We start from the raw sequence: 24339 nt of genomic DNA on the forward strand, positions 1-24339 counted from the left end.
GTGCTTGTTAGAAAAATTTACTCTACACCGGTGTAAAAATTATCAAAAACAGGATGTTTAATGTTTGCAAACAGGAGACCGAGTTGACACACATACAAGTCACGCGCCACGGTCTTTTCCAGCCCCCACATATATCCTGGGATAAGGTATGAACAGGAAGCTCTTGCGCACCGACCTCATTGTACAAGGACCATCATGTTCTTTATTCTGAGACATACATCTGATCATCATGAGACACGGAGTGGCCTTCTCGACACCGGACACACACATCACACAGATTTCATATCCTGAGCGGTCATCTTATCTCAGCTGACATGTCATACACCCAACGTATTGTACAAACGATGCAGACACAGTCTTGTTTTGTCTAAACCTCTTCTTGACAGGACTTTATTTGCAGTTTTTCCAACAGTGCTCCAATTAATATTTTTATTAAGATCAATTCTTTACATCCAGAATGTTCAATTAGATTGGAATTATAATGGACCTTAGCTTTCGTGGTTGAAGAACCACTTGAGACTCCCTGTGTGGAGTTTTCTGTCCTTCCTATTTCATGTACTTCTTGAGCCAGTTGAGCATGTCTGCCCTGGCCTGCAGGATGCCAGGTTTGTCCGTGGGGTTGATGTCCTCTCTCTTGCGGTGGGCGAACCCATGAGTCTGACCAGGAAAGACCTTCACCTGGTAATCAGCTCTGCATTTCTCCTTCAGTTGAGTTTCAAGGAGACTCACCTGAAGAGCAGACGGATGTCAGATCCAATCGTCATTGGCTGAGATTATGGCTTTTTAGAAAGGGGACGATACACACCATTTAAACGCATTGTGCCATTTCTGTCATAACTTCATGCCTACTGACCTGGTCCAGTGGGATGATGTTGTCTGTCTCCGCAAAGACAAAGAGTGTCGGGACCTTCAGGTCGTACTTGTCTTCTCTCTCACGTACGATCCCTGCAGAGTGTTGCATGAACCCGTCATGAAGGGGTTATGCACTGCAATATGTGTGCTCGCTGAATTGTAATATACTTGCGAAGGAATGAGCTCTGAAACACACCATAGAAGGACACAGCTGCTTCCACCTCTGGATATTGCAGGGCGAGGTAATGTGCGGCGACCCCTCCCCAGCAGAAGCCCACCGCTCCGATGTGTTTGGCCCCACACTGCTCCTTCAGGAACCTCAGCACTGCATCCAGCTCTCTGCACAGGGGGACATTGTGACGAAAAAAACGTCAATGCGTGCAAGGATCAGCAGGCCTCTACAGAACACCAGAACGTGTCCATCCTCCCCACACCCTCAAATGATCACAAAATGTGGTTACTTGTTTGTTTCCGTGGGCATTTTGTCTTTCAACCACTCTTGAAACTTGGACCAGTCCTTGGATGGACCCCACGGCTCCTTTCCAACGTAGAAGTCAGGACACACCGCACTGCTCGTAGCAACAACGGCAGAAGAAATCCTTGTTAAATAGTTCTATGTTCGCTCTTGCTCTGTGTGTGCACATTGCATTCACTCACTCTCAAGTCCAGGGGCGTTTCTAGGTTAAATAAAGGTGGGGGAGCGGGGCGCTGGAGTTACAAATAACTTGTCTATGTGAGAAACAATAGTTTAATGACATCACCCAAATGAAAGATTTTTAAACTCAAAATGCCAAGTTATTTGGAGTGCTGGGGGGGCTGAAGAACATTTTACCGGGACTTAACCCCCCTGTACACCCCAAAATAGGCCTGACTGCGCCCCTACTCACGTGTATCCATTGGCCGCCAGCATGTCAGCCATGTATCTGGTGTTGGGAAGCTTCCAGCCGAAGATGTCATGTATGATGATGACGGCCCGGTCAGACGGAGCGGACGGTTTCACCACATAAGCTTTGGTGTGGTCGATCTGGACCTCCTGGCCGAGCCCCCCGTAGTCCAGCCGGTCACCGATATCACAGGGACACGGTTTTGCTTCGTTGGCCATTTTTAGACGGATGGAGCAGACCGACGGTCAGCTGGGAAGAGGAGAGACGACTGTTACCGAAAGTCACGCTTTTATTTGGGAGGCACACTGAAGTTGATTACGCAATCATGACTAGGCAGGACAATGACGAGGCACGTTTCACGTATGACGTTAGCTAATTTATCAATTTCAACTCAAATTGAAATATGTTAGTAATGAATGTGCATTTGTTTTTCATTGATTATTTTTAACTCGTTGAAGCAATAATGATAATCACAAACCAATCTTTGCCAATCTGATATTATACAGATAGATCTACCATCTTAATTATTGTTTAGCTGTGACCTGTTCCACTTGAATATCACAGGGTGAAGTCTAAATTGGTTATTAATTTGGCTACTTAACGTGTGGTGTTGGAACATTGAATTATTGCAATTGATTATATCTCGTTGTATTCGGTTGTTATTATCATTTGAGTCTTCAGTTCATTCATCCTAATACTTGTGACAATGTGTCTCTCAAAAGGCACCGCTGGGATTCGAACCCAGGATCTCCTGTTTACTAGACAGGCGCTTTAACCATCTAAGCCACGACGCCGCTGATCCCGTTAAAAAGGGGCACAAAAAAGCCGCGATTACAACTAATAATTGATTGATGAATTACAGATTACAGCAGAGCAGTTATTAAAGACAACAAATAATGAACTAATTCAAGTTTACTATTACGTTCATTACCGATTGATTCTCCATCTGGGCATTGTCCCTGTTGCTTAAGAGTTTATTATGTCAAACCAATATCTGTTTTGTATATTTGGGCTGTTTTAGGCACTTTTCCAAGCACCATGTTCAAACCGCGCTGCAGATTGCTATTCATCATTTCATACAAGATATTGTAGTTCACCCATTAAAATCTTACTCAATGGGAATTTCTAAACTCAGCCGTGGTGATTTCAAGCCTCCAGTAATCCTTAGTTTGTGTATTCATGTCAGGTGCACATTGAATGTCTTTAAGCGTTGGCAAGCCCATGTAGAAAAGTTATAATTCACGTTCAGGATTATTACATCAACAAAACAATTTACTGCATTCATAGTTTTTGCACAAATCAAAAAGGTGCTTGTTAGAAAAATTAAAACTCGACGCCAGTGTAAAATCATCAAAAACAGGACATTTATTTGGGAGGCACAATGAAGTTGATTACGCAATCATGACTAGGCAGGACAATGACGAGGCACGTTCCACATATGACTTTAGCTAATTTACCAATTTCAACTCAAATTGAAAAATGTTAGTGATGAATGTGCATTCGTTTTTTACCGTAATTTTTCCTATTTCTGCGATGTAAGAGGAAAGAATGTAAAGTCTTTTGAAGAGCTTAAAAAGTTGCACCAAAACCTCCAGACAAGTGAGTCAAAGAATGAATTTCCTGCCGGACCTTCAAAACCTTCAAAATAAAAGTTGGAATATTAACATTAAGAAAAGTACTCAACATGTGATTGATTGTTTTTAACTTGTTGAAGCAATAATGATAATCACAAACCAATCTTTGCCGATCTGATAATATACAGAAAGATCTACCATATTTAATTATTGTTTAGCTTTGACCTGTTTCACTTAAATATCACAGGGTGAGGTCTAAATTGGTTATTAATTTGGCTACTTAACGTGTGGTGTTGGAATTATTGCAATTGATTATATCTCGTTGTATTCGGCTCCAACAAAGGGTTGTTATTATCATCTTCAGTTCATTCATCCTAATACTTGACGCAATGTGTCTCTCAAAAGGCACCGCTGGGATTCGAACCCAGGATCTCCTGTTTACTAGACAGGCGCTTTAACCATCTAAGCCACGGCGCCGCTGGTACTGTCCTCAGGGGGCACAAAAAAAATAATTGCAACTAATAATTGATTGATGGATTACAGATTACAGCAGTGCAGTTATTAAAGACATGAACTAACTAATTCAAGTTTCCTATTACGTTCATTACCGATTGATTCTCTATCTTGGCATTGTCGCTGTTGCTTAAGAGTTTACTATGTCAAACAAAATCTCCCGATGTTTGACACATTAGGCTTTGCTTGGATTTTGCGAAGCATCATTTTAACCAATACTGTACTAAACTTATATTTTAAACAAAAAGCAGTTAAGATAATTTATTTAATACACGAATCCATTATATACACCAAAAATTGCACATATGCAATATAATTGGTTAGGATGAAGTTAGATGTACTTAAGGATACGTTTTAATCTTGTAACAACATTAAGTTCAAGTTTGAGCATTGACATCTAAAGAATAGTATTTTTTGTGATAAAATATGAAAGAAAAAAAAGTTGTTTCCAAAGACAGACCCCTAGTGGTTAAACCTCATATTTACCTCTGGTTTTATGTTCAGGGGTGCAAGTCTAATGTTGTATAAAACCTTTTGGTTCAACGTCCTGTAGGTGTCACTGTTCATCGTGGAATATACATTTGTTTCTAGAAATAGAAATAGAATAGACAGTAGAACACTCCGAAGAAGTGGAGGAAATGTTCTCCAACGTTAACACACTAAACATTTAAACTGTACATCTCAATTTAGTTAAGAATCAGCCATCTAGCGTTTCGATATTAAATTGAACGCTCAATATAGCTCGCATTCCGCTGACCACGTGACGGTTGTTATGGAAGCATCGCTGCCGTAAAATTTGAGCCGCTGTGGCAAAAGAAAAAACTGATGTGACAGGAACAGTGACGTTAGCGCGTGCGTTAGCCATCTTAGCTAGCCATTTGTCTCCCGTGTTCAAGCTGTCATTTCGGCAACAACGCTTTGTCGTCTTGAATAAAACAAATACTCATTAAAAAGCGTCTGACAGCGAACACGGACTGGATGTGAGGGGACACAACGAAGGAAGCGCTGGAGCACTGTACTGTTGGGGGGAATCCATTTTACGATTCTCAATGCATCCGACACACAGGGATTCACCCGTCCTGCTAGCTTAATTTAGCTAGGTGAGCGACATTGTCTCGTTTCGTGGATGGGTCCGCGGTACGAATCACTCCTCGAAGAAACGGTGACCGGTGCCTAGCGATCGTCATGGACACCGCCGAAGAAGGTAGACGTTCCTCTAAAGGCATCTCAACTCAAGCGCCATAGCTTCGCGAGCCAGTTGGCTAACTTAACGTTAGCATAGCTTTTCATAGCGTAGTAGCCTGAGCGTGTAACTAACGTTGGCTGGGTGGTCATCTAGGTAATGGGGGCCGGTGACTGCTGGAGGTTGTTTCGGGGGGCGGGTGGGGGGGGGGGGGTCACGCGGCAATGTGATCGAGAGCATATAGGAAGGATTAGCGTATTGATCACTTCCTGTTGATGTAACGTATTATGGCCACATGGATTACTGGTGTAACTCCGATGTGTCTTCCGTTATTGAGTAAACGTTACGAGCCTGCATCGCAAAAGCCACTCGTGTATCAACAACACACACACACACGTTCTTCTATCTGCACATCTGGGGTTTGGCTGCCTTTTAGTGGCGGGCACCTTCACTCACATGTTGTGTGTGTGTGTGTGTGTGTGTGTGCGTGTGCGTGCAGCGGATATTTGTCGTGTGTGCCGCTCTGAGGGGACCCAAGACAAACCCTTGTACCACCCCTGTGTCTGCACCGGGAGCATCAAGTTCATCCACCAGGAATGGTAAGTGTGTTTGTCTTCTCAGCTGTCGTTCCCGTGACGCTGATGTTAGTGGGCAAAATGTTGTACGGTAAAGAGAATTTTGTAGATTGAAACCTATATGTAAGCCAGTACTGTGCAGGTCTACCGACTCAGGCGTTGGCCTGACAAGTGATGTCATATGTGTTTGATGATCAGCTGACTGGCTTACCTGAGAGTCCTGCCCTTCTCACAAAAGGCTGTGATGGTGTAATTACTGTCGTCACGCAAATGATCTCTGAAACAACCGAAACGCCCCGTTGTTTGTCGTACCACAACTGAAACATGAGATGTTTCCACAGATCTAGATGACGGTTTTGGACATGCACATTTATTTTGGTAGCGGCTGAAGGAAAGTTCTGTCAGGTTTACACTGTCAACCTTCCTCTTCGTCTCACAATGTCAACGACATTTCTGTTTTTAGATGGAGACATATGAGACACTTTATTAATCCCACAGGGGGAATTAGCAGTAGGTGCTGGACTGGATGGTCTGGGTTATCTAATAGGGATGCTAATTTCTTTCTTTAAATACTGCTTATGGAGTTATAGGTGTGTGTGTTTTAATTGATATATGCTCTATAGCAGGTCTCCATTCCTGTTAATGTGAAATACGTCTTAAAAAATCCCCAAATCACACATGCAAAACTAACTATTGTTTTTTCTACCTTTTGACTTTCTAAATCCTCCACAGTTTGGTCCAGTGGCTGAAGCACAGCAGGAAGGAGTACTGTGAATTATGCAAGCACAGATTTGCGTTCACACCAAGTAAGTCCTCGTGGCAATGACGGCTTAAACATCTGAAACGGCCTCGGGTTTCCTAAACAAGTCTCGCATATGATCATGCTTTTACTGAAAATCAATTTCAAACACAATTTTGGGTATTTTTGAGAGCAGTATGAAAGATTATTATACATACATTACTAAAATGTCTGTTTCTCTCTCTCTCTCTCTCCCTCTTTACGCTTCAGTCTACTCCCCAGACATGCCCTCACGTCTGCCCATCCAGGACATCTGTGCCGGCCTGCTGACCAGTGTGGGCACGGCCATCCGCTACTGGTTCCATTACACGCTGGTGGCCTTCGCATGGCTCGGGGTGGTTCCTCTCACTGCATGTCAGTAATACATATATACAAATACGCCGATCTCCTTACTGCTGGATTACACCTTTCACACAGCTCTGGCCAGTTGTTTATAGTTTTTATAGTTAATAAAAGCTCTGTCTGATGTAGCTAAGCAGTTTGGTTCATAGTTTTGAAAGTAGAAGTTCATTATTTTGTATTAAGTGACCAGGAAGTAAGTTTCACACATTAGCTTGTGTTTGTGGTTTTAACCCGATCAAGGGAATTACAGCTTTAGCACCGTTACATAACAGGCAACGCTTTGCATGGTCAAAGATATTTACATCCTCCTCAGTTCTTACTGTAACAGAAAAAACTGCCTGATCAATTTAGTTCTCACATATTATGCAAATCGTTACAAAGCATGATTTGTGTTTAACCTCCAAAAAATGACACTTTGTTTATTTCTCTGGCTCAGGTCGCATCTACAAGTGTCTGTTTACCGGCTCTGTGAGCTCACTTTTGACACTGCCGCTGGACATGCTGTCCACGTGAGTGACGATCCCAGCCCTCCTGGGCCTCCTAAAGGCCTCCTGCACATGTGCATGCTCCTCATTTCCATAACCTCTACCTACCAAAGGTCTTTTTTTCAGGTTGTGGTGTGTTTGCTAAAGTGTCCCCGTCTTCGTGCTCCCGCAGAGAGAACCTGCTCGCTGATTGCCTGCAGGGCTGCTTCGTGGTTACTTGCACACTGTGCGCCTTTATCAGCCTTGTGTGGCTCAGAGAACAAATAGTCCACGGTGGCGCTCCTCATTGGTTGGAGCAGCACCAGCAGGCACCGCCTAATGCAGCCGGTCAAGCCAACGAGGTACTTTGTTTGATCGATTGCCTGTCTTTATTGTTTAAAAAAAAAAAAAAAAGAGCAAAGGGAGAACCAATAAAACTTGACAGCAACAAATAAACTCTGTTTAAGACAAACATTAAACGGAAGATATTTGTAGTGTTTAAAAAGAGTTCTGTGTGTTGTGTTACTGTGTGCATGTGTTCACATCCAGCTTGCGATTCACCGCCCTGACATAAGTAATAATAATAACTCTATACGCCTCTTTTCCCCTCGACCTCAGGCGCCGGCTGCAGGCCAGGGAGCAGCCGACGAGCCGCCCGCGGCCCAGCCAGCCCCTGCTGACCCGCCGGCTCCAAATGAAGCGGAGCCCGAGCCCCCCGACGTCCCCCCGGACCAGGGCGATGAGCCAGAGCTGGAAGAAGAGGAGGGAGCAGCCGCCGAAGATGCTGACCCCAACAATGGAGCACAAGGTTGGAACTTGAGAAGTACATTGGTCTCAAATATTTTTCTTCTAGTTGTAACTTTGATTAGTGCTGAACAGTTGTGTGAAGTGTTTTCCTACATAGATATCCTTCTTAGACGTGAATCAGCACAAACAAACAATGATTAAGCTCATAAATCACATTTCGCGATCAGTTCTGCCTGGTAAGAATTTATGGAGACGCCCTTTGATGCATTACCTCATTTTATTTTATTGCTCAACATCATAAAACACTGAGAAAGTGGTGCACTTCGTGCTCAAATTAATTAAAAAAGACACATCAAAAACGTAATGAATATAGTGTTTACAAAGTGTTTTGTCCCCGGGGGAAACCAACAGAAACAAGACCGTTGTTGATGCGTTGCAGGGTTTATGGAAATGTTAGAAGCTAGAACAAACAGTACCACTGGCATCAGAGCATACAATTCATTTGTGAATGATACAACGATGTGTCAAGATGCTACCCACAGTGCTCACAGCCCAGATATTTGGGTTTTTTATTTAGCTGTGGTTAATGGGCTGATTTTCCTACCGGCGAGGCAAAATGTCTCGTTAATGAATTGTGATGATTATTGTGTTCTACGTTAAGTCAAGCTGCGGGACGTCCCCTCGCTTCTGATCGAATGCAGAGGAAATAATTGTTGTTTTCAAACAAAACCGGAACAGCATTAATGACGTAGTTATAATGTGATGTAGTGTTATGGGCTGACCCATAAACATGTGTCCAAACAGACTTGACCACGTGGTGATAAATGCTTTGGCCGTATCTGACAATCGGGCAGATGAGGAACGTATTTAGCAATGACGTGAAACTGGATGTTTATGTGCTGGACGTATTTTTACCGCGGCTGATAGATCGTCGTTCCTCGTGTTTGAAGTGAATGTGTTTCCGTGTAGATGACATGAATTGGAATGCTTTGGAGTGGGACAGAGCGGCGGAGGAGCTCACCTGGGAAAGGGTAACTATGCGCGACGTCACAGCACCCCTCATACCTAGTAAACACACACTATAAAACCGTTTTTATTTATTTGTGTTCATATGCTTTTCAGATGCTTGGCCTGGATGGTTCACTTGTGTTTTTGGTAAGTCTTTGCAACCATAATAAGTCAGTTTTTACATTCTTGAATGAAGAATTGAAAAGTTCTCATTGTACTTGGACCCTTTTGTCTTGTAGGAGCATGTTTTTTGGGTAGTGTCTCTTAACACACTCTTCATCCTGGTCTTCGGTGAGTACTGTACTAAAACATGGTTTGACCGGAATCATAAGACTTTGATTTTATTTATTTGATTATTAAATGCACAGAATAATATTAGTTAACTTACATTCACCAATAAGGCTTCTATCGGTTGTGGCCCTCAAACAAAATAATAAAGTTAATATTATAACAGAATATAACCTATTACATATAGCAATGTTACAGGTTGATATCTTCTATTTTTTTCCTCTTCTAGCATTTTGTCCATACCACATTGGCCACTTCTCCGTCGTGGGTCTTGGCTTTGAGGAATATGTAAGGAACGGCTCTCATCAAATAGCAGGAATGCTGCACAATATTGGGTCTGAACTGTGATTAATTGCTCGACTACAACCTTGCACCGTCCTGCAGGTCCAAGCCTCTCACTTCGAGGGCTTAATCACGACCATCGTGGGCTACATACTGCTGGCGATGACGCTCATCCTCTGTCATGTATCCTGAAATGTGAAACTTAAGGCAAACCTAATTCCGTTACAAGGAAGTCTGTGTGGAAGGCGTTGATCCTTAATTTCTGCGTCAGGGACTGGCTGCTCTGGTCAGGTTCCAGCGCTCCCGGCGTCTCCTGGGAGTCTGCTACATCGTCGTCAAGGTAACGCCTCTGAGTGCATTGCTGCCTTGTGTAACTCACGTCCGCATCGGCTTGGGAAAAATGTATAACTTGCTGAAACGAACCATTGAATGTGAGGAGGGTTTTTTCAAGCGCAAACTTTGTACATATGACCCTAATGAATAATCGGAATGAGTTGTCAGACTCTATTTCTAAGTGACTTGTCAAAGTGCCTGAATCCCCACAGCTACATGTGATGATTGTATTTGAGCATCTTTTTTATGGAGATTCAGTGTATACACATGCAGTGAAGTGAAGCTGAGATACACCTCTGTTCCCATTACAGGTCTCTCTGCTGGTTGTCGTGGAGATCGGTGTTTTTCCACTCATCTGCGGCTGGTGGCTTGATATCTGCTCATTAGTGCGTGTCTCTTCCTTCTTCTGACTTTTGAGTATTTTGGTTTTAATGTTAAATCATGTCATTCTTGGTAACATGGTGTTAAATGTATTTCCCATCCTTGGTTGACTGTCACAGATGGAGTACTGTATTCTATACTGACATACATCTCTGATCCAATGCTTCCTCCTGCGTCGGCTAAAACCAGTGACAATTTCTGAATTCACCTTCCCTACGCAAATTTCAGTGAACACTTCTTGCATCTTATTTTGAAACACAACTAGCTAAATTGAGCGGGGCGGCGTTTACCCTGCAGAGCTGTCTGTCAAATAGCCACCGGAGTGGCTTTCAACGGGGCTGAGAGACAGAAAACGATGCTTGAAGACAAAGTTTATGCATTAATCATGACAGAAAAACAAGCAAAATCAAACTTGAATTGGAGAGAAAGTCCCATTTTGGCTTTTAGTGTAATGAATGTCGTGTGGGACAACTGAAACATACATCCTGTATGCATGTTTATAGACATCACAACACTTACAAAAGTGATCAAGGGCAATGTGGAGAATAGGATTCGCCGTTTGAGCAGCAGCGGAGGAGTTCCCTCATCCTGCACGTTTGGACTCATTTTAATCTGCGGAGCATATGCCATGTGCAAATGTTATTCATAACCGATTTCTTCTCAGAAACAGTGCGACACATTTCCTTTTGCACCGACGCTGAATTTGATCTGGTCTGAATGCTGTGTTCTCTTAACGTGTGACTTCCTGCAGGAGATGTTTGATGCCTCCCTGAAAGACCGAGAGTTGAGTTTTAAATCCGCCCCTGGTACCACCATGTTCCTGCACTGGCTAGTGGGAATGGTCTATGTCTTCTATTTCGCCTCCTTCATCCTTCTACTGCGAGAGGTGAGATTCTGATGAAAGCTTTTTTTTTTTTTTAATGTCAATTCATTCTTTCCCCACATATGTCTAATAGAATAAAATGATGAAGTGATTACATTTTGGACAAACATATATATATATATATATATATATAATGTGTTATATTTTTGATTCATTAGTGAGCACTCACTCTCGTCGTTTTGTCCGATCAGGTGCTGAGGCCGGGAGTGCTGTGGTTTCTGAGAAACCTCAATGACCCCGACTTTAACCCGGTGCAGGAGATGATTCACCTGCCCATCTACAGACACCTGCGGCGGTTCATCCTGTCCGTGGTCGTGTTCGGCTCCATCGTGCTGCTCATGCTGTGGCTGCCCATCCGGCTCATCAAGCTGCTGCTGCCCGTCTTCCTCCCGTACAACGTCATGCTCTACAGGTAACCGGCAGGCACAACCCGACGGGAGTTAACGGCCTTGCGTCCACAACATTGGATGTGTGTGTGTGTGTGTGTGTGTGTGTGTGTGTGTGTGTGTGTGTGTGTGTGTGTGTGTGTGTGTGTGTAAAACCACTTCCTCCTGATAGCCACAACAGCTTACCGAACATCTTCAACTAAAGAGGAAATAACGGCCGCATTGCCGAAACAAAAGACAAACCAAGACTGAGTCGCGGTGACCTTTCTGAGTAAATGTTGTGAACAGACCGGCTCGTCAAATGGCTTCTTTTTTTTTTTTTCTGATCTTGTCCACCTCCGCCCTCAGTGACGCCCCGGTCAGCGAGCTGTCTTTGGAGCTGTTACTGCTTCAGGTGGTGCTGCCAGCGCTATTGGAGCAGGGACACACTCGCCAGTGGCTCAAAGGCCTGGTGAGGGCCTGGACCGTCAGCGCCGGATATTTACTGTAAGTCCACAGGTTTGGACACACCTCTGCGCGTGTCCTCATAACGCTGTGTTTTCCTAAGCCTGGCTGTCTTTACCCCCACTCCCCCGCAGAGACCTCCACTCCTACCTCCTCGGGGAGCAGGATGACAACGATGTCAACCAGCCTGTGAACAACAACAACAACAACAACCCTCCTCCTGGTCACCATAACAACAACAACAACCCCGCTGTAGGGGAGGGGCTGCACGCAGCCCATCAGGCCATTCTGCAGCAAGGAGGTCCAGTCGGATTCCAGCCTTACCACAGACCCCTTCGTTTTCCATTCAGGGTGAGAAGGTCCCACTGCTTTTATTCATCACTACAGTTTCTGGATCAGAGTGCTGAATGTTTTAAGTACAGCTTCCTGTACTTGATTGACCTACGCAAAGGTACCACAACACAACTCTGAGTTATCACACTCATCCATCTTCATGTTGAAGGCCTTCATCTTATGCCGATATCCTGCCTCTTCCTGTTGTAGTTTATAAAATCCAACATTGCAACATTTTCTTCTTTTCCTCCAGATTGTGTTACTGATAGCATTCATGTGCATCACTCTGCTGGTGGCCAGCTTGCTGTGTCTGACCCTACCAGGTAAGATGTGGTGGCATGAAGGACGACCAGCCATTTATTTTTCAACTTTGCAGACTCACACCCAAACCATAATTAAAGGGTGAATCTATTATTTCTTGGCATATGTCTTTGCTTTTCTTGTATTTTTTTTGTTCACTTCTTTGTAAACCCCAACCCCCGAGGAGAAGTTGTGTTTGTTTTATTTGTTTGTTTTTTTCCAGTGTTTACTGGGCGCTGGCTGATGTCCTTCTGGACAGGAAGCTCCAAAATCCACGAGCTGTACACGGCAGCGTGCGGCCTCTACGTCTGCTGGCTGTCAATCCGCGGGATCACCGTGCTGCTGGCCTGGATGCCCCAAGGACGCACCGTCATCGCACGCAAAGTCCAGGAGTGGACGCTCATGGTGGGTACCGGGAACATTGTCGGGAGATGGACCTTTAACGAAGGGTTTTTCTCCCAAAATGGTGGCCGTCGAGTAACACCCTGACCGTGACGTTAACTCCGACTGCCAGCGGTGTCGAAGTTTTGTGCAATAAGGGAGAAAATCAAATGAACTACCGCTCAAAGTTTTTGTTGCCTTCATCGTTTCGAGTGTTTTCTCACTGTGTGCGTGTGCAGATTCTGAAGACCGTGGTTGTGGCTGTGCTGGTCGCTGGAGTCATCCCGCTGTTGCTGGGCCTGCTGTTTGAACTGGTCATTGTGGCCCCCCTCAGGGTCCCCCTGGACCAAACACCCCTCTTCTACCCGTGGCAGGTATGAGCGCGGCTTCCGTGTTGTGCGCGGTGTTCTTTCTTCTCTCTCTTAACGGACTTCCTTTTAGTGGTTTATCGTCATGCAGCGTGTTGTGACAGTTCCCTCCACACATTGTCGTGTCGTCCCCAGTTCAATCACCCACAGTAATCCCTTGACTTCTCTGTTGACTGCAGGACTGGGCTCTGGGAGTGCTCCATGCCAAAATCATTGCTGCCATCACTCTCATGGGTCCGCAGTGGTGGCTGAAGACCGTTATTGAGCAGGTGGGTTTTAGAGAGGGATATTCTGCTTTGCTTTTACACTGTATCTTGTGTGCAGAGAATAAACGCAGCAGCAGGGCAACCTGAGTTAAACCTCCAATGTTGTCATGAAATCACTCCGCTCAGGGCTGTTTTTTTTTTGAGTATAATGACCGTAAACTCTCTCCTCAGGTCTACGCAAACGGCATTCGCAACATCGATCTCCAGTTCATCATCCGCAAGCTGGCGGCTCCGGTCATCTCGGTCCTGCTGCTGTCCTTGTGCGTGCCGTACGTGATCGCTGCCGGGGTGGTGCCTGCCGTCGGTGAGTGTCTTGAGTACTCATGTGCAAGGAAATCAATTGTATTCAAAATGTTCTTCTTTTCGCTGTATTCTATTGTGTACTTTTTTTTGTTTTTGTGGAGAACCCAAAGTAAGGGGAAAAATACCAGCAAATATAATCTTCTGTGGTGAGTAATGCTCACGATGTCAGTAGCGAATAGAGAGGAATAAAGCGCTGGTGTAGTTCACTCGAATCCACTTACAGCCCCGACACATTCCAGTAGATCAAACCCGTGAACGAGTTGATTTGATGAGTTATCGAAGTGCGTTGTTTTTTTTTTATATGTTCTGTCTCACCTCCAGATGACGGTTGCAGTCACTGCAGCTTTGGCTAATGGGAAAGTAGACGTAAACACTTGCTTACTGAAGTGCGTTGCTTTTGCAGGAGTGACCCCGGAGATGGAGATCCTAATGCAGAGGAGAATCTACCCGTTCCTCTTGATGGTGGTCTCGCTCGTCGGCATCCTGTCCTTCCAGATCCGGCAGTTTAAGCGCCTTTATGAACACATCAAGAACGACAAGTAAGGACCCGTTGCGGTCGACCCGCCTGTGGGAAACGGTACTTGTACTTTTACAGTTCACAGCTCCTCCTTGTCGTGACGATCGCTCTGTTTGCAGGTACCTGGTCGGGCAGAGGCTGGTCAACTACGAACGGAAGGCCGCAAGAGCGAGCTCAATCGCGCCCCCCAACCCCGTCGCCGTCGCCGAGTAGATCCGCGTCACGCGTTGCCGCGTTCATGCACCTATTACCGTGCGCACACCCCGGCTACTGATTACACCGCCCCCTTTTTCCGTTTTTTCAACTTGAGTCTTTGGACCGTTGTCTTTTTCAAACCGCCTGTGGATCTTGACGGACTCGATGGATGTCGTTCAATTTCTTGTATTCTCTTTCATGCCCGTGGAAAGGTGGGATGGGAAGATGTATTATAATCATGGGACAGCGGAGTAATCCTCCTCACACCGATGCGCAGGCAAAGAGGGGGAGGAGCCTGAGGTTTGATGTGAAGATAAACATCTTGTCATTCATGTCTCGCTTTGTAAAGGGCTGCCTGATGATAATTGTACATGTGTAAATACTTTGAACGCAGACTTTGTGTTAAAAAAAAAAAAAAGAAAGACAGATGGATTAATGCAATGACTATTGTACATCTTAAAAGTGTATGTATAATTTATTAAATCAGACTGACAATTTATCTCCTTTGTTGCACGTGTTGTAAAATGCTGTAAATGCGTTTTTTTTGTTTGCATTTGGGTGTGTTTCTATCTTGGTCATCTCAATGAGAAGATCCATTTCTCACATTATTTTGCCAATACAATACATGACTGGGTGTGGTGTGATTTTCTCATCCTCTGGTATCAGTGGAGCATTTAGAACATCTCCAAAACGTCTCATCTAGAAAACCAGGTATCTCCTCGTCTCTCAGATGCCTGGTTGTGGTTCCCAGCAGCGTTGCTGTGTGTACTTTTGATAGAGCTGCTCAGTCTGCCGACAGTCGTCCCGTCATGGATTAACAACTAGTACTCCCAGCTTCGACCTGTCGGTGAGCTGGCAACGGTCGTAGCCGTGAAGAGCAACGGGTTCCCGTTGAACTTCAAGGGACAATAAATATCATCTCCCCAAAGTCAGGTGATGCTTCATAATAATGAATCCTTCTTCCTTCTATAGGGATACAACACCTAAGAGCAGTTTGTCTTCTTGACAAGTACCATGTTCAATAATTCATTATTTTTTGCAAATATTGATACAAAATAAAGATCGACCCCCCCCCCAACCTCATGCCACCCCTCCAAAAAAAAGAAAAAGCCGTCCCGTGACGTCACACAGCGACACTCCCTTTTCCCCCAGCAGAGGCAGAAAGATGGCGCCCACACACGTCCTGAGATGCTGTCAGCGGGGTTTAGCGTGGATACCTGTGATTTTTATCGCCCTGGTCGTCTGCTGGTCGTACTACGCCTACGTGGTGGAGCTCTGCGTGCGTAAGTAAGCCGCCCCGCCGGCCTCCGCTCGCCCGGTAAAGCCCTCCGCCGCTCGGTGTGTTGGCTTTTTTTTTCTTCTTCTTCTTTTACCGCACACGCTCACTCACACAGCTACACACACACACACACACACACACACACACACACACACACACACAGCTGCTGTTACGAGCCGCTGCTCGTTAGCAGGAAGTAAAACGGACCCGCAGGTCGACAGCGGTGTCGGTGAGCCGGTCCGCCGGTCGGTGGGCTGCTGTCGCCTCGGGGGGGGGGGGGTTGTCTCGTGTTGATGGGCAAACACACACAAACAGCCCCCCCTCCCCCAAACCCCCCCGAAGTTGATGTTGAATAGAGTCTGGATGAGGAAATAAAAACGCTCATTTAACGTGAAAGCGTTCTGTACGCGAGCCCGATGTTACTTCCCTTCTAATCAGACTGAGGATTCGTTTGCGGTTTTAATATTTAACTTGAAGGGAACATCGGAAGAAGTGTTAAAGTGTGAAGGATGTCATTGTCATGTGTTGTTTGTGGATTTCCTAAAACACTCTCACGGATCTGGTGGAGATTAGATAAGTGGCTCCTGATGGTTTTTGGGTTCATGCATGGGGGGGGGGGGGGGGGTGATTATCCACTGTTTTTAAATAGGAATCGATAGACATTTAAAGCTGAAAGTCAGTTTTCCTCTGCAGATTGAGTTCTATCAGATATAGGTTGTTTTGATTTTCCCATTTTTCTGACTTTTCTCTCCCAAATGAACCCACAATTTTAAACTGACAGCTCATTGACCCAGAAAACAATCTCCTCATTGTGGACAAGACGCTGCTGCAGAAACTAGAAGACAACTGGGCACAAATGTTGTGTTTTTTTTTTTTTTTTGACTGAATGAGCTTTCTTTCTCATCCGGAGAAGAGTTCCAAAGTACCACTATTTTCCTTTCATTCTCATCCCTTTTTATCATTTTATGACTTATGAATGTATCACGTTAAAGCCCAGTGTCGGATTAATCCCCATCAATTTTAACGCTCCTGTACAACCATCACATGTCTTTGTATTTAACATTTTAATTGTCTGTCTGTTTCTCTTCCAGTCACCATCCCCAGTATAGGAGAGAAGAGTAAGTGTCAAAAATAATGTCCTTTTTTAAAATCCAATGCAAAAGAAAACCAGACGTATAGTGTTCCATGGATACCGAGTGACAGCAGCAGTTATGTACGTGAACTATTTAATACAAATGCGATGTCACTGTTTGTTCTCCCCGCTCCCCCAGTCGTCTACCTGATCTTCTTCCACATCTCTTTCATCCTGTTCGTGTGGTCTTACTGGAAGACCATATTCACCCAGCCTGCCAACCCCTCCAAAGAGGTACAGCAGCCTAATTCCCCCAAAACCAGCCGGCTCGGCATCTCCACAATCCCCAGTTTGACATTAAAAATCCGCTTCTTCTTCTTCTTGCTTCCTCCCTGCGCTGCAGTTCTGCCTGCCCAAAGCTGAGAAGGAGCGTTACGAGAAGGAGGGGAGGCCAGAGTCCCAGCAGGAGATCCTCTGGAGAGCCGCCACCAGTCTGCCTCTGTACACGCGCACAGGCGCCGGAGGTGTGTGTGTGTGTGTGTGTGTGTGTGTGTGTGTGTGTGTGTGTGTGTGTGTGTGTGTGTGTGTGTGTGTGTGTGTGTGTGTGTGTGTGTGTGTGTGTGTGTGTGTGTGTGTGTGTGTGTGTGTGTGTGTGTGTGTGTGTGTGTGTGTGTGTGTGTGTGTGAGAGAGTGAAGTGAGAGAGCCCTGCAGGCCGTCCCGTAACCACGTCCCGTTGTGTTGGCGCGTTGCAGCGATCCGCTACTGCGACCGCTGTCAAGTGATCAAGCCCGACCGATGTCACCACTGCTCCGCGTGCGACATGTAAGGAAATGAAACCCCTGTTTTATTGAACGCTGACTTTACGAAGTGGGTCAGCCAACACACACACACCTCTTTTTAAGCCGTTTTTAACACACTATTATCCTCTGTTTTTCCTCCCTGTTCTCTCCGTGTGGCAGGTGTGTTCTGAAGATGGACCACCATTGTCCCTGGTACGTAACAGCTGCTCGGCATAGACACGTAACTGTACATGACGACAAACCGATGCCCCCGTCAGAGTAGCAATGAGCCCCCCAGCATGGAGGCGTTAAGCCCTCTGATCGGACCCCCCTCTCTCTCTCTCTCGCCGCACTTCCAGGGTGAACAACTGCGTCGGGTTCTCCAACTACAAGTTCTTCATCCTGTTCCTGGCCTACTCGCTAGTGTACTGCTTGTTCATCGCGGCCACCGTGCTGCAATATTTCATCAAGTTCTGGACCGTGAGTGAACGGCGCCCGGTGTGCGTGAATGCTTGGCGCGTCTTGGGGACGCGCGAGGCGGGTGGTGCGCGGCGCTGACCTCTCCCGCCGTACCGCTCCGGTGTTTGTGTCCTCTGCACACCCCCCCCCCCCCCTTCCTCTCCCCCACTTCTGACCCCTGTCGGTTCCCCCTTCTGTTATCCCCGGGTTCTCGCACAGTGGGTCATTGTTCTCTAATCTCTCTCTCTCTCTCCCTCTCTTTTCTGTCCCCCCTCCACCATCGGATCCGTCAGCCTCCACTTTGATCTCCTCTCATCTCTCCCTCTTTCATCCCTTTTTGTTCATTCGACCCCCCCCTCTCCCCACACTTGGCATTGACTTGTATTTGCCTGCCGTTTCCCTCCCCTCCCGTCCCACCTGAACTCTCCTGGTGTTGCTAACCGCTCTTGTTTCTGTTTGTACTAAAGCTTTGCCGGAGGAAATCGGCAGAGAACTGCCCAAAGGTAACGCAGCTGTCCTCCAAAGCCTTTAGCGGCGCCTCCCCATCGTTGCCATGGTTATCAGTCGTGGTGTGCGTGCAGTGATGTGATTCACACAAGACCCCCCCCACCCCTTCCCCTCTCTCATATTTCCTTTCGGTGCAGTGAAATATCCCCCCACGTGGACATGCTGCTGATTCGTCTCTCGGTCTCCTTGTTTCTCGTCTCTTCCCCCCCCCAGAATGAGCTGCCAGACACTCACGCCAAATTCCATGTCTTGTTTCTCTTTTTTGTGGCGGCCATGTTCTGCATCAGTATTCTGTCCCTCTTCAGCTACCACCTGTGGCTGGTCGGGAAGAACAGGTCCACCATAGGTAACAAACGCACGCCCAGTCAACACATCTTTCTGTTATTCTCTGAATTTCGTTTTTTTTTTAAAGACAACACGCACACACACACCGAGAAGTGATGGACGACAAGATCTTTGGTCCCATTACTTCCCTTTCTGTTCACCTGTTTGTTAATGGCCTTTTGTGCTTGTCCTCTGCGTCCACGCTTGTCTCTCCGCGTTGCTCCCTCTCTGCAGAGGCGTTCAGAGCGCCAGTCTTCAGATCAGGCTCCGATAAGAACGGCTTCTCTCTCGGTTACCGGAAGAACATGGCTCAGGTCTTCGGGGACCAGAAGAAGTACTGGCTGCTGCCGGTCTTCACCAGGTAAAGGAGACGCACCTCGCATCCAGCAGTCATCGTCGAAGAATCTTATAAAATGCGCCTGACAATTTTGTTTAATGCCACAGAAGGATTTGGATGGACTAGCGCTCCCTTTTGTATGTCATGTTCGCTTTGTTGTAGATCCACAGGGGATCTGATCCCACTGCGGTTTTGTTGCGCTGCAGCCGGGCTCGACCTAATCTTGAGTTTCTCCTCGTTTACCAAAGTCAGGGAGACGGTCTGACGTTCCCGGCGCGGCTGGTCAACCCGGCGGACGTGGAGCAGGCCGCGGTGACCCTGCAGCCGGAGCCCGGTAAAAGGTGGTCGATCTCGGCATCATGACATTTATATTATTTGACAGGACGGGAGGATTTATGCTTTTTGGAGTTTATTTAGCTTATTTCTTCTTTTTTTTTACGGGCACGTTCGCAGTGCTGCCGACGTCCCCGTGAGCCCCGTCAGCGAGTCCCAGAACCGCCTCCTGAGCAACGACCAGCACGCCAACGACATCGGAGACCATCAGGCAAATAACCTCAAACCAGGTGAGCTCCATTGGGGGGGGGGGGATATTTCACCGGCAGAATTGACAACTAACACATGGACCGTTTGTCTTCACAGCTGAAAGTGAAGCCATCACAATCTCCATGGAGGGCGAGTCCTAACCAGGTGAAGGTGAGTGTCTCTTCACACACGTTGTGTGTGAATCCATAATGTGCCTGATTGTCTTGGTTTTTGTGCTTCTCCTGTTCCATAGGAGGAACTCCTCAGTCATCTGATGTGACGCCTTAAGCAACGCAACGGTTAAGTTTGCCGCCATGTCTCCCGACGCAACCCCCCCCCTTCCCCATGGACCCCTTCGGAGTGACAACGGAAATGCATTTTTTTATTTCCGGCCATCGCAGTAATGCATCAATGTCAATGGCATTTTCGCATGCAGTGTTGTGAGTCTCACATCAACCGCCATCGGACCCTCTCACACTACAACGCACACAAACACACACACACACACACACCTACACGCTGATACCATGTTATTCAACTGTACACATTATTCTTTGTATTATTTACTTTTTTGCAAGTGAAGCATTTATTGATGAGAACATTCAAGAATCCCAGAAGGAATTTGGGTTACTTTTGGTGGTACTTTCTTTTTTTTTTTTTGATGCCGAAAGCTTCCTGGTGCATCAGGACTCATTTTATCAGTTCAAACCTGCAGTGAAAAGTGTGCGACAAGCTGGTTTTCTCTCGCATTTTTATTTTATTTTACCCGTGTGCCAGTTTCTTTACTTTTTATTTCATTTGTCTTTTTTTTTATTCCAATATGTTTGAGGGCATCTGTGGTCTGCAACTTTTTCAGATGGATGTTTCCCATCAAAACCTGAGCTATCTCACAGGGGACTGCACGATTCAGTGGACTGAACCGATGCAGGAAGGACTGCAGCTGGGTTTCGGATGGTGTGTCATCACAGCACAAGGTGGTGCATTTGCACTTTGTAGACTATCAATGGGCATCAAACAACGCGCTCCTGTATTGGAATTATCGCATCCAAAAAGCATCCCGTGTGTACCGGGCGTTGGATGGATCTTGTGATTCATGGCGTATCGTTTGTGAGAATGTGAGGTACAGTTGAAGTGGCAGTGCTTTTTATTTTTATTTTTAAGAATTAACAGCAACTAAAGGAATTTGCGTAAAATGTCTGTTTATTCCGTTTCTAAACGACCCAGGAGATGCATTACAAAGTGCAATATGCAGCGTCTTTCGCTACCTTTTTTGCTTTCACACTCGTATGTTAGTTCTTCATATCGATCAGTGATTCTCAGCAATGTCTCCGGCCTGTTTTTCTACAGCTCACTGTTTCAGCCTTTTTCCTAAGACACCAACTCTCATTGCCAAATAAGGGCTGAACTGTCGGGACCTCTGACCTCTGAAACTGAAAGTGTTTACAACATCCCAGCTTTATCTCAAACCCACTGGTCATCGTTGTCATAACCAAATTCTCGAGGTCGTGGCGGCGCAATATTTTCTACAAGGTGGTGCCGGTCATGATGTCCTCGCAATACCAGTGCAGGCCGGCAGGTGGCGACACCGCGCCTGTCATCGTCCTGCAGTGGCTCGGGGCTCAATTCACTTCCGGTCTGATTTGCAGTTGGAGATTTCTTCAGGATTAAATATTTAATTTTTTTATTTTTTGAAGTGTTGAATGTGCATTATGTTGCTGTAATGATTCACCCGGATGTCTTTTGAAATGGAAGACTTAAACCCATCCGATGTGACAGATGGGTGTGGACTACGGCTTCTCCTCACCTCGCAGTGTGTCCTCCGGAGTCAGATCAGCGCTGTGACCTTGAACTGTTCGATGAGCCTCTGCTTGAACATCTGGGAGGAGTCAGTGACTGCGAGGGGTTCGGCTAAATCATATTTCATGACTGCACATGATAATATCTGTGAAAGTATCAGTGAAAAACCAAATAACAGAGGATTTAGTTGCATCCTTTCGCAGACTTTAGTGTGGGGGTTTATATATGCAACGTTTCAATTTACATTGGAAGGATGCCCAGCAAACGACCGAATACGACCCCGTCACTGACTGTTGGAGCCTCCTACAAGTTTACAGTTTCTATGGTGTAGTGAGTTGGTAGTGTCGTACGGTGCGGGTTCTTCCCGGTAATCATTGTCTCGGTGTTTCTGAATGTACCACAAATGGGACAGTGTTTGTTCAAATGATAAAAAACGGCCCAATGGTTCAACTTTTAAACTTCTTTTTTTTTCTCCTTCCAATCACGTTTGACCTTTTTTGAACCCAAGTGTATTAATAATAACTCTTTGCCAAACAGTGATTGGTGGATATGTGTTAACTCAATGTAGAAATTGTGCTCATGGGGGGGGGCGGGGCTAAGTGAGGATTACACTGTGGTTCAACCTCAGAGTTCATGATTCAAGCCAAGGATACGATTTTAATCACGAAGGTCCCGCACACTGAACATTTAGTTGCATCCTCGGTTCCGTCATCTTAAAGCCACTGATTCTGAAACATTGGACCCGTCGTCTTGTTTTACAAAACGCCTCGGGCGGTTCGGCCTTCGGACTAAAGTGTGCGTGTGTGTGTTTTGTAGTGCTTACTTGAGTGTTCTTTTGTAATATTGTCGTCTTGGAAGGAATGCTTCTGTGCAGCCGTGAGATTTTTACATGTCCGTGTACATGAATGACGTCGCCCTGATGCTTTAAAAGCATGGCGCCTACAATTTGCGTAAAAATGTATTTTACCATTATAATGGGGATTATGGTGTTTAAAAAAAAAAAATCTTTTTTTCCAATTAATGCTAGATGAGTCGTGATTTAAACAAGCTTCACTCTGGTTTGTCTCAAGTTGATACAGAAAGCCATAAAAACAGCTGTGAAAAGGATGATTTTTTGTTTTTTATAAATAACCATTTTATGTCTGTATTCACATTGTGAATATATAATAATGTATTCACATTGTGAATACAGACATATCATAACTTGCTTAGCTTCTTTTGTTACAATGTCATATTTTACAATGTGTGTTGGGTATATATATATTGATAATGTAAGAAAAAGACTACATATATATTTTTCTTGTCTGATTAATTTTACTGTTCCTACTTTGTCAATGACGTAAATGCCTCTACACAATAAACGGGAAAATAACATGTTCTTTTTTTTTTTACAAAATATATATTCATGCTCCTTTACATTATCGAGTCATTTTGATGCAAAGATGATTGGAGTAATTATTTCTATATATATATATATATTTTAAAAACTAGATAAGTGTTAGTCAATGTTTTTGCATTAAAGACTCAACGTGTCGTCAGAGGAAGACAGTGATTCAGAGAACTTAATAAACACGTCAGTGCTTATTAAAGCGTGACACAGAACTAAAACCCAACGGTTCGGTGCTCACAATTTTTGGGCTGAGATTAAAGGAATCCACATGAACCTCTGTTATCTGTGTAGCACGCAGGCTCTTGACCCCAGCGGTCGACTGCCCTCCTCTTTACATCAACTCTCTCGCGCTTCATTGGAATTTCCTCCACAAAAGTGTCTCCCTCGGCTGTTTGTGAAACTATTACATTTAACATATTGGGAGGGAGCAGAGTCTCTGGGGTAGATATCGCATTTCTGCACTTGCAAAAGTCATTCGCGCATGACTCAACACGTAAGAAAAACCACACACGCAATGATAACTATTAGAAAAAAATATATATATACACATGAATCACTTTATTTTATCTTTTATTTGAACTTTCTTGTGTATGTATGCATGTATGCTGTGTGTCCATGCACACTTGTGCTGCGCACCACCCAAGGTAATGACCTCCGTGTCAGCTTTTGAAGGAAAGTAAACAGTGACTTGTTAAAACAAGTCGACCACCAGCAAGGCCAGAGCGGCCGCAGTTTCGCCAAAGCATTTTTAAATCGTTCATCCATTAAAGGGCAAATCGACCATAGAACAGATTTCAGATTCAAGTCGTCATAGCTGCTCTTGTCCCTCGGCGCCAGACACGACTGTGAGGCCGTTTCTCAATAAATCTGACCCTCAGCAGCTCATGTTGTGAGTTGTGCTCCAAATAATCAGCCATCCCACGACGTTATCATCTTCATCACCTTCAGAAAAGGGAAGCAGAATACGGGTGCAGTTTGTGGTGTGATTTCGTGGCTGAGGTTTGCTCCGTAGGTTCTTAAACCTTTTGTAATGATCCCATGAACTCAGGCCAGTCGGGGCAAATCCTTCCAGCTGAGTCCCCTGGAATAGAAATGTAATCTAAGGTGTGCCTTGTGTGCAGCGGACCGAAAAAGCTGCTCAAACTTGTTGAAATGATTCAATCGTCCTATGAGGTTGGAGGGAGATGTGTTGCTGTGTCGGGCAGCATAAATGACACTGTTGTGTGTTGCTGTAGTTATTTCCCAGACAGGTCTGCACATGCCGCTTCGGA

The 24339-nt window shown here is 45.4% G+C and overlaps 3 protein-coding genes and 2 non-coding genes across 6 annotated transcripts; 2 read left to right on the plus strand and 3 right to left on the minus strand.

The window, feature by feature from the left end:
* Positions 1-182: 182 nt before the first annotated feature.
* On the minus strand, positions 183-3374 carry cmbl (carboxymethylenebutenolidase homolog (Pseudomonas)). The gene is made up of 6 exons (XM_040167056.2): positions 3248-3374; positions 1740-1985; positions 1314-1421; positions 1049-1191; positions 854-945; positions 183-729 (listed from the first exon to the last, which is right to left on the minus strand). Exons 2-6 carry the CDS (start codon positions 1952-1954, stop codon positions 547-549), a joined length of 741 nt encoding a protein of 246 aa, XP_040022990.2. The 5' UTR covers positions 1955-1985; positions 3248-3374; the 3' UTR covers positions 183-546.
* On the minus strand, positions 2457-2530 carry trnat-agu (transfer RNA threonine (anticodon AGU)). Its single transcript has one exon. It is a non-coding gene; the product is annotated as a tRNA-Thr (tRNA).
* Positions 3375-3713: 339 nt separating the features above from the next.
* On the minus strand, positions 3714-3787 carry trnat-agu (transfer RNA threonine (anticodon AGU)). Its single transcript has one exon. It is a non-coding gene; the product is annotated as a tRNA-Thr (tRNA).
* An 838-nt stretch (positions 3788-4625) lies between these two features.
* LOC120811569 (E3 ubiquitin-protein ligase MARCHF6-like) lies at positions 4626-15100 on the plus strand. Its single transcript, XM_040167040.2, has 25 exons — positions 4626-5027; positions 5506-5605; positions 6314-6387; positions 6591-6734; positions 7159-7231; positions 7380-7548; positions 7805-7994; positions 8903-8964; positions 9056-9088; positions 9181-9232; positions 9459-9517; positions 9614-9694; positions 9783-9851; positions 10156-10230; positions 10977-11111; positions 11300-11520; positions 11843-11980; positions 12073-12289; positions 12525-12594; positions 12795-12976; positions 13192-13326; positions 13500-13589; positions 13758-13890; positions 14293-14428; positions 14526-15100. The coding sequence occupies exons 1-25, from the start codon at positions 5009-5011 to the stop codon at positions 14617-14619; spliced, it is 2751 nt and encodes a 916-aa protein (XP_040022974.2). The 5' UTR covers positions 4626-5008; the 3' UTR covers positions 14620-15100.
* A 628-nt stretch (positions 15101-15728) lies between these two features.
* LOC120811574 (palmitoyltransferase ZDHHC20-B) lies at positions 15729-23052 on the plus strand. 2 transcript variants are annotated; one of them, XM_040167052.2, is made up of 14 exons: positions 15729-15884; positions 16972-16998; positions 17152-17246; positions 17356-17476; positions 17706-17775; positions 17913-17945; positions 18092-18212; positions 18659-18694; positions 18912-19044; positions 19257-19383; positions 19608-19700; positions 19813-19922; positions 19999-20052; positions 20135-23052. In XM_040167052.2, exons 1-13 carry the CDS (start codon positions 15767-15769, stop codon positions 20040-20042), a joined length of 1128 nt encoding a protein of 375 aa, XP_040022986.2. In that variant the 5' UTR covers positions 15729-15766; the 3' UTR covers positions 20043-20052; positions 20135-23052. The 2 variants fall into 2 exon arrangements, with proteins under 2 accessions (XP_040022986.2, XP_040022988.2); XM_040167054.2 differs by lacking the exon at positions 18659-18694.
* Positions 23053-24339: the final 1287 nt, after the last annotated feature.

This window comes from Gasterosteus aculeatus, chromosome 21 (genome assembly GCF_964276395.1).
Source record: "Gasterosteus aculeatus chromosome 21, fGasAcu3.hap1.1, whole genome shotgun sequence".
NCBI classification, from domain to species: Eukaryota; Metazoa; Chordata; class Actinopteri; order Perciformes; family Gasterosteidae; genus Gasterosteus; species Gasterosteus aculeatus.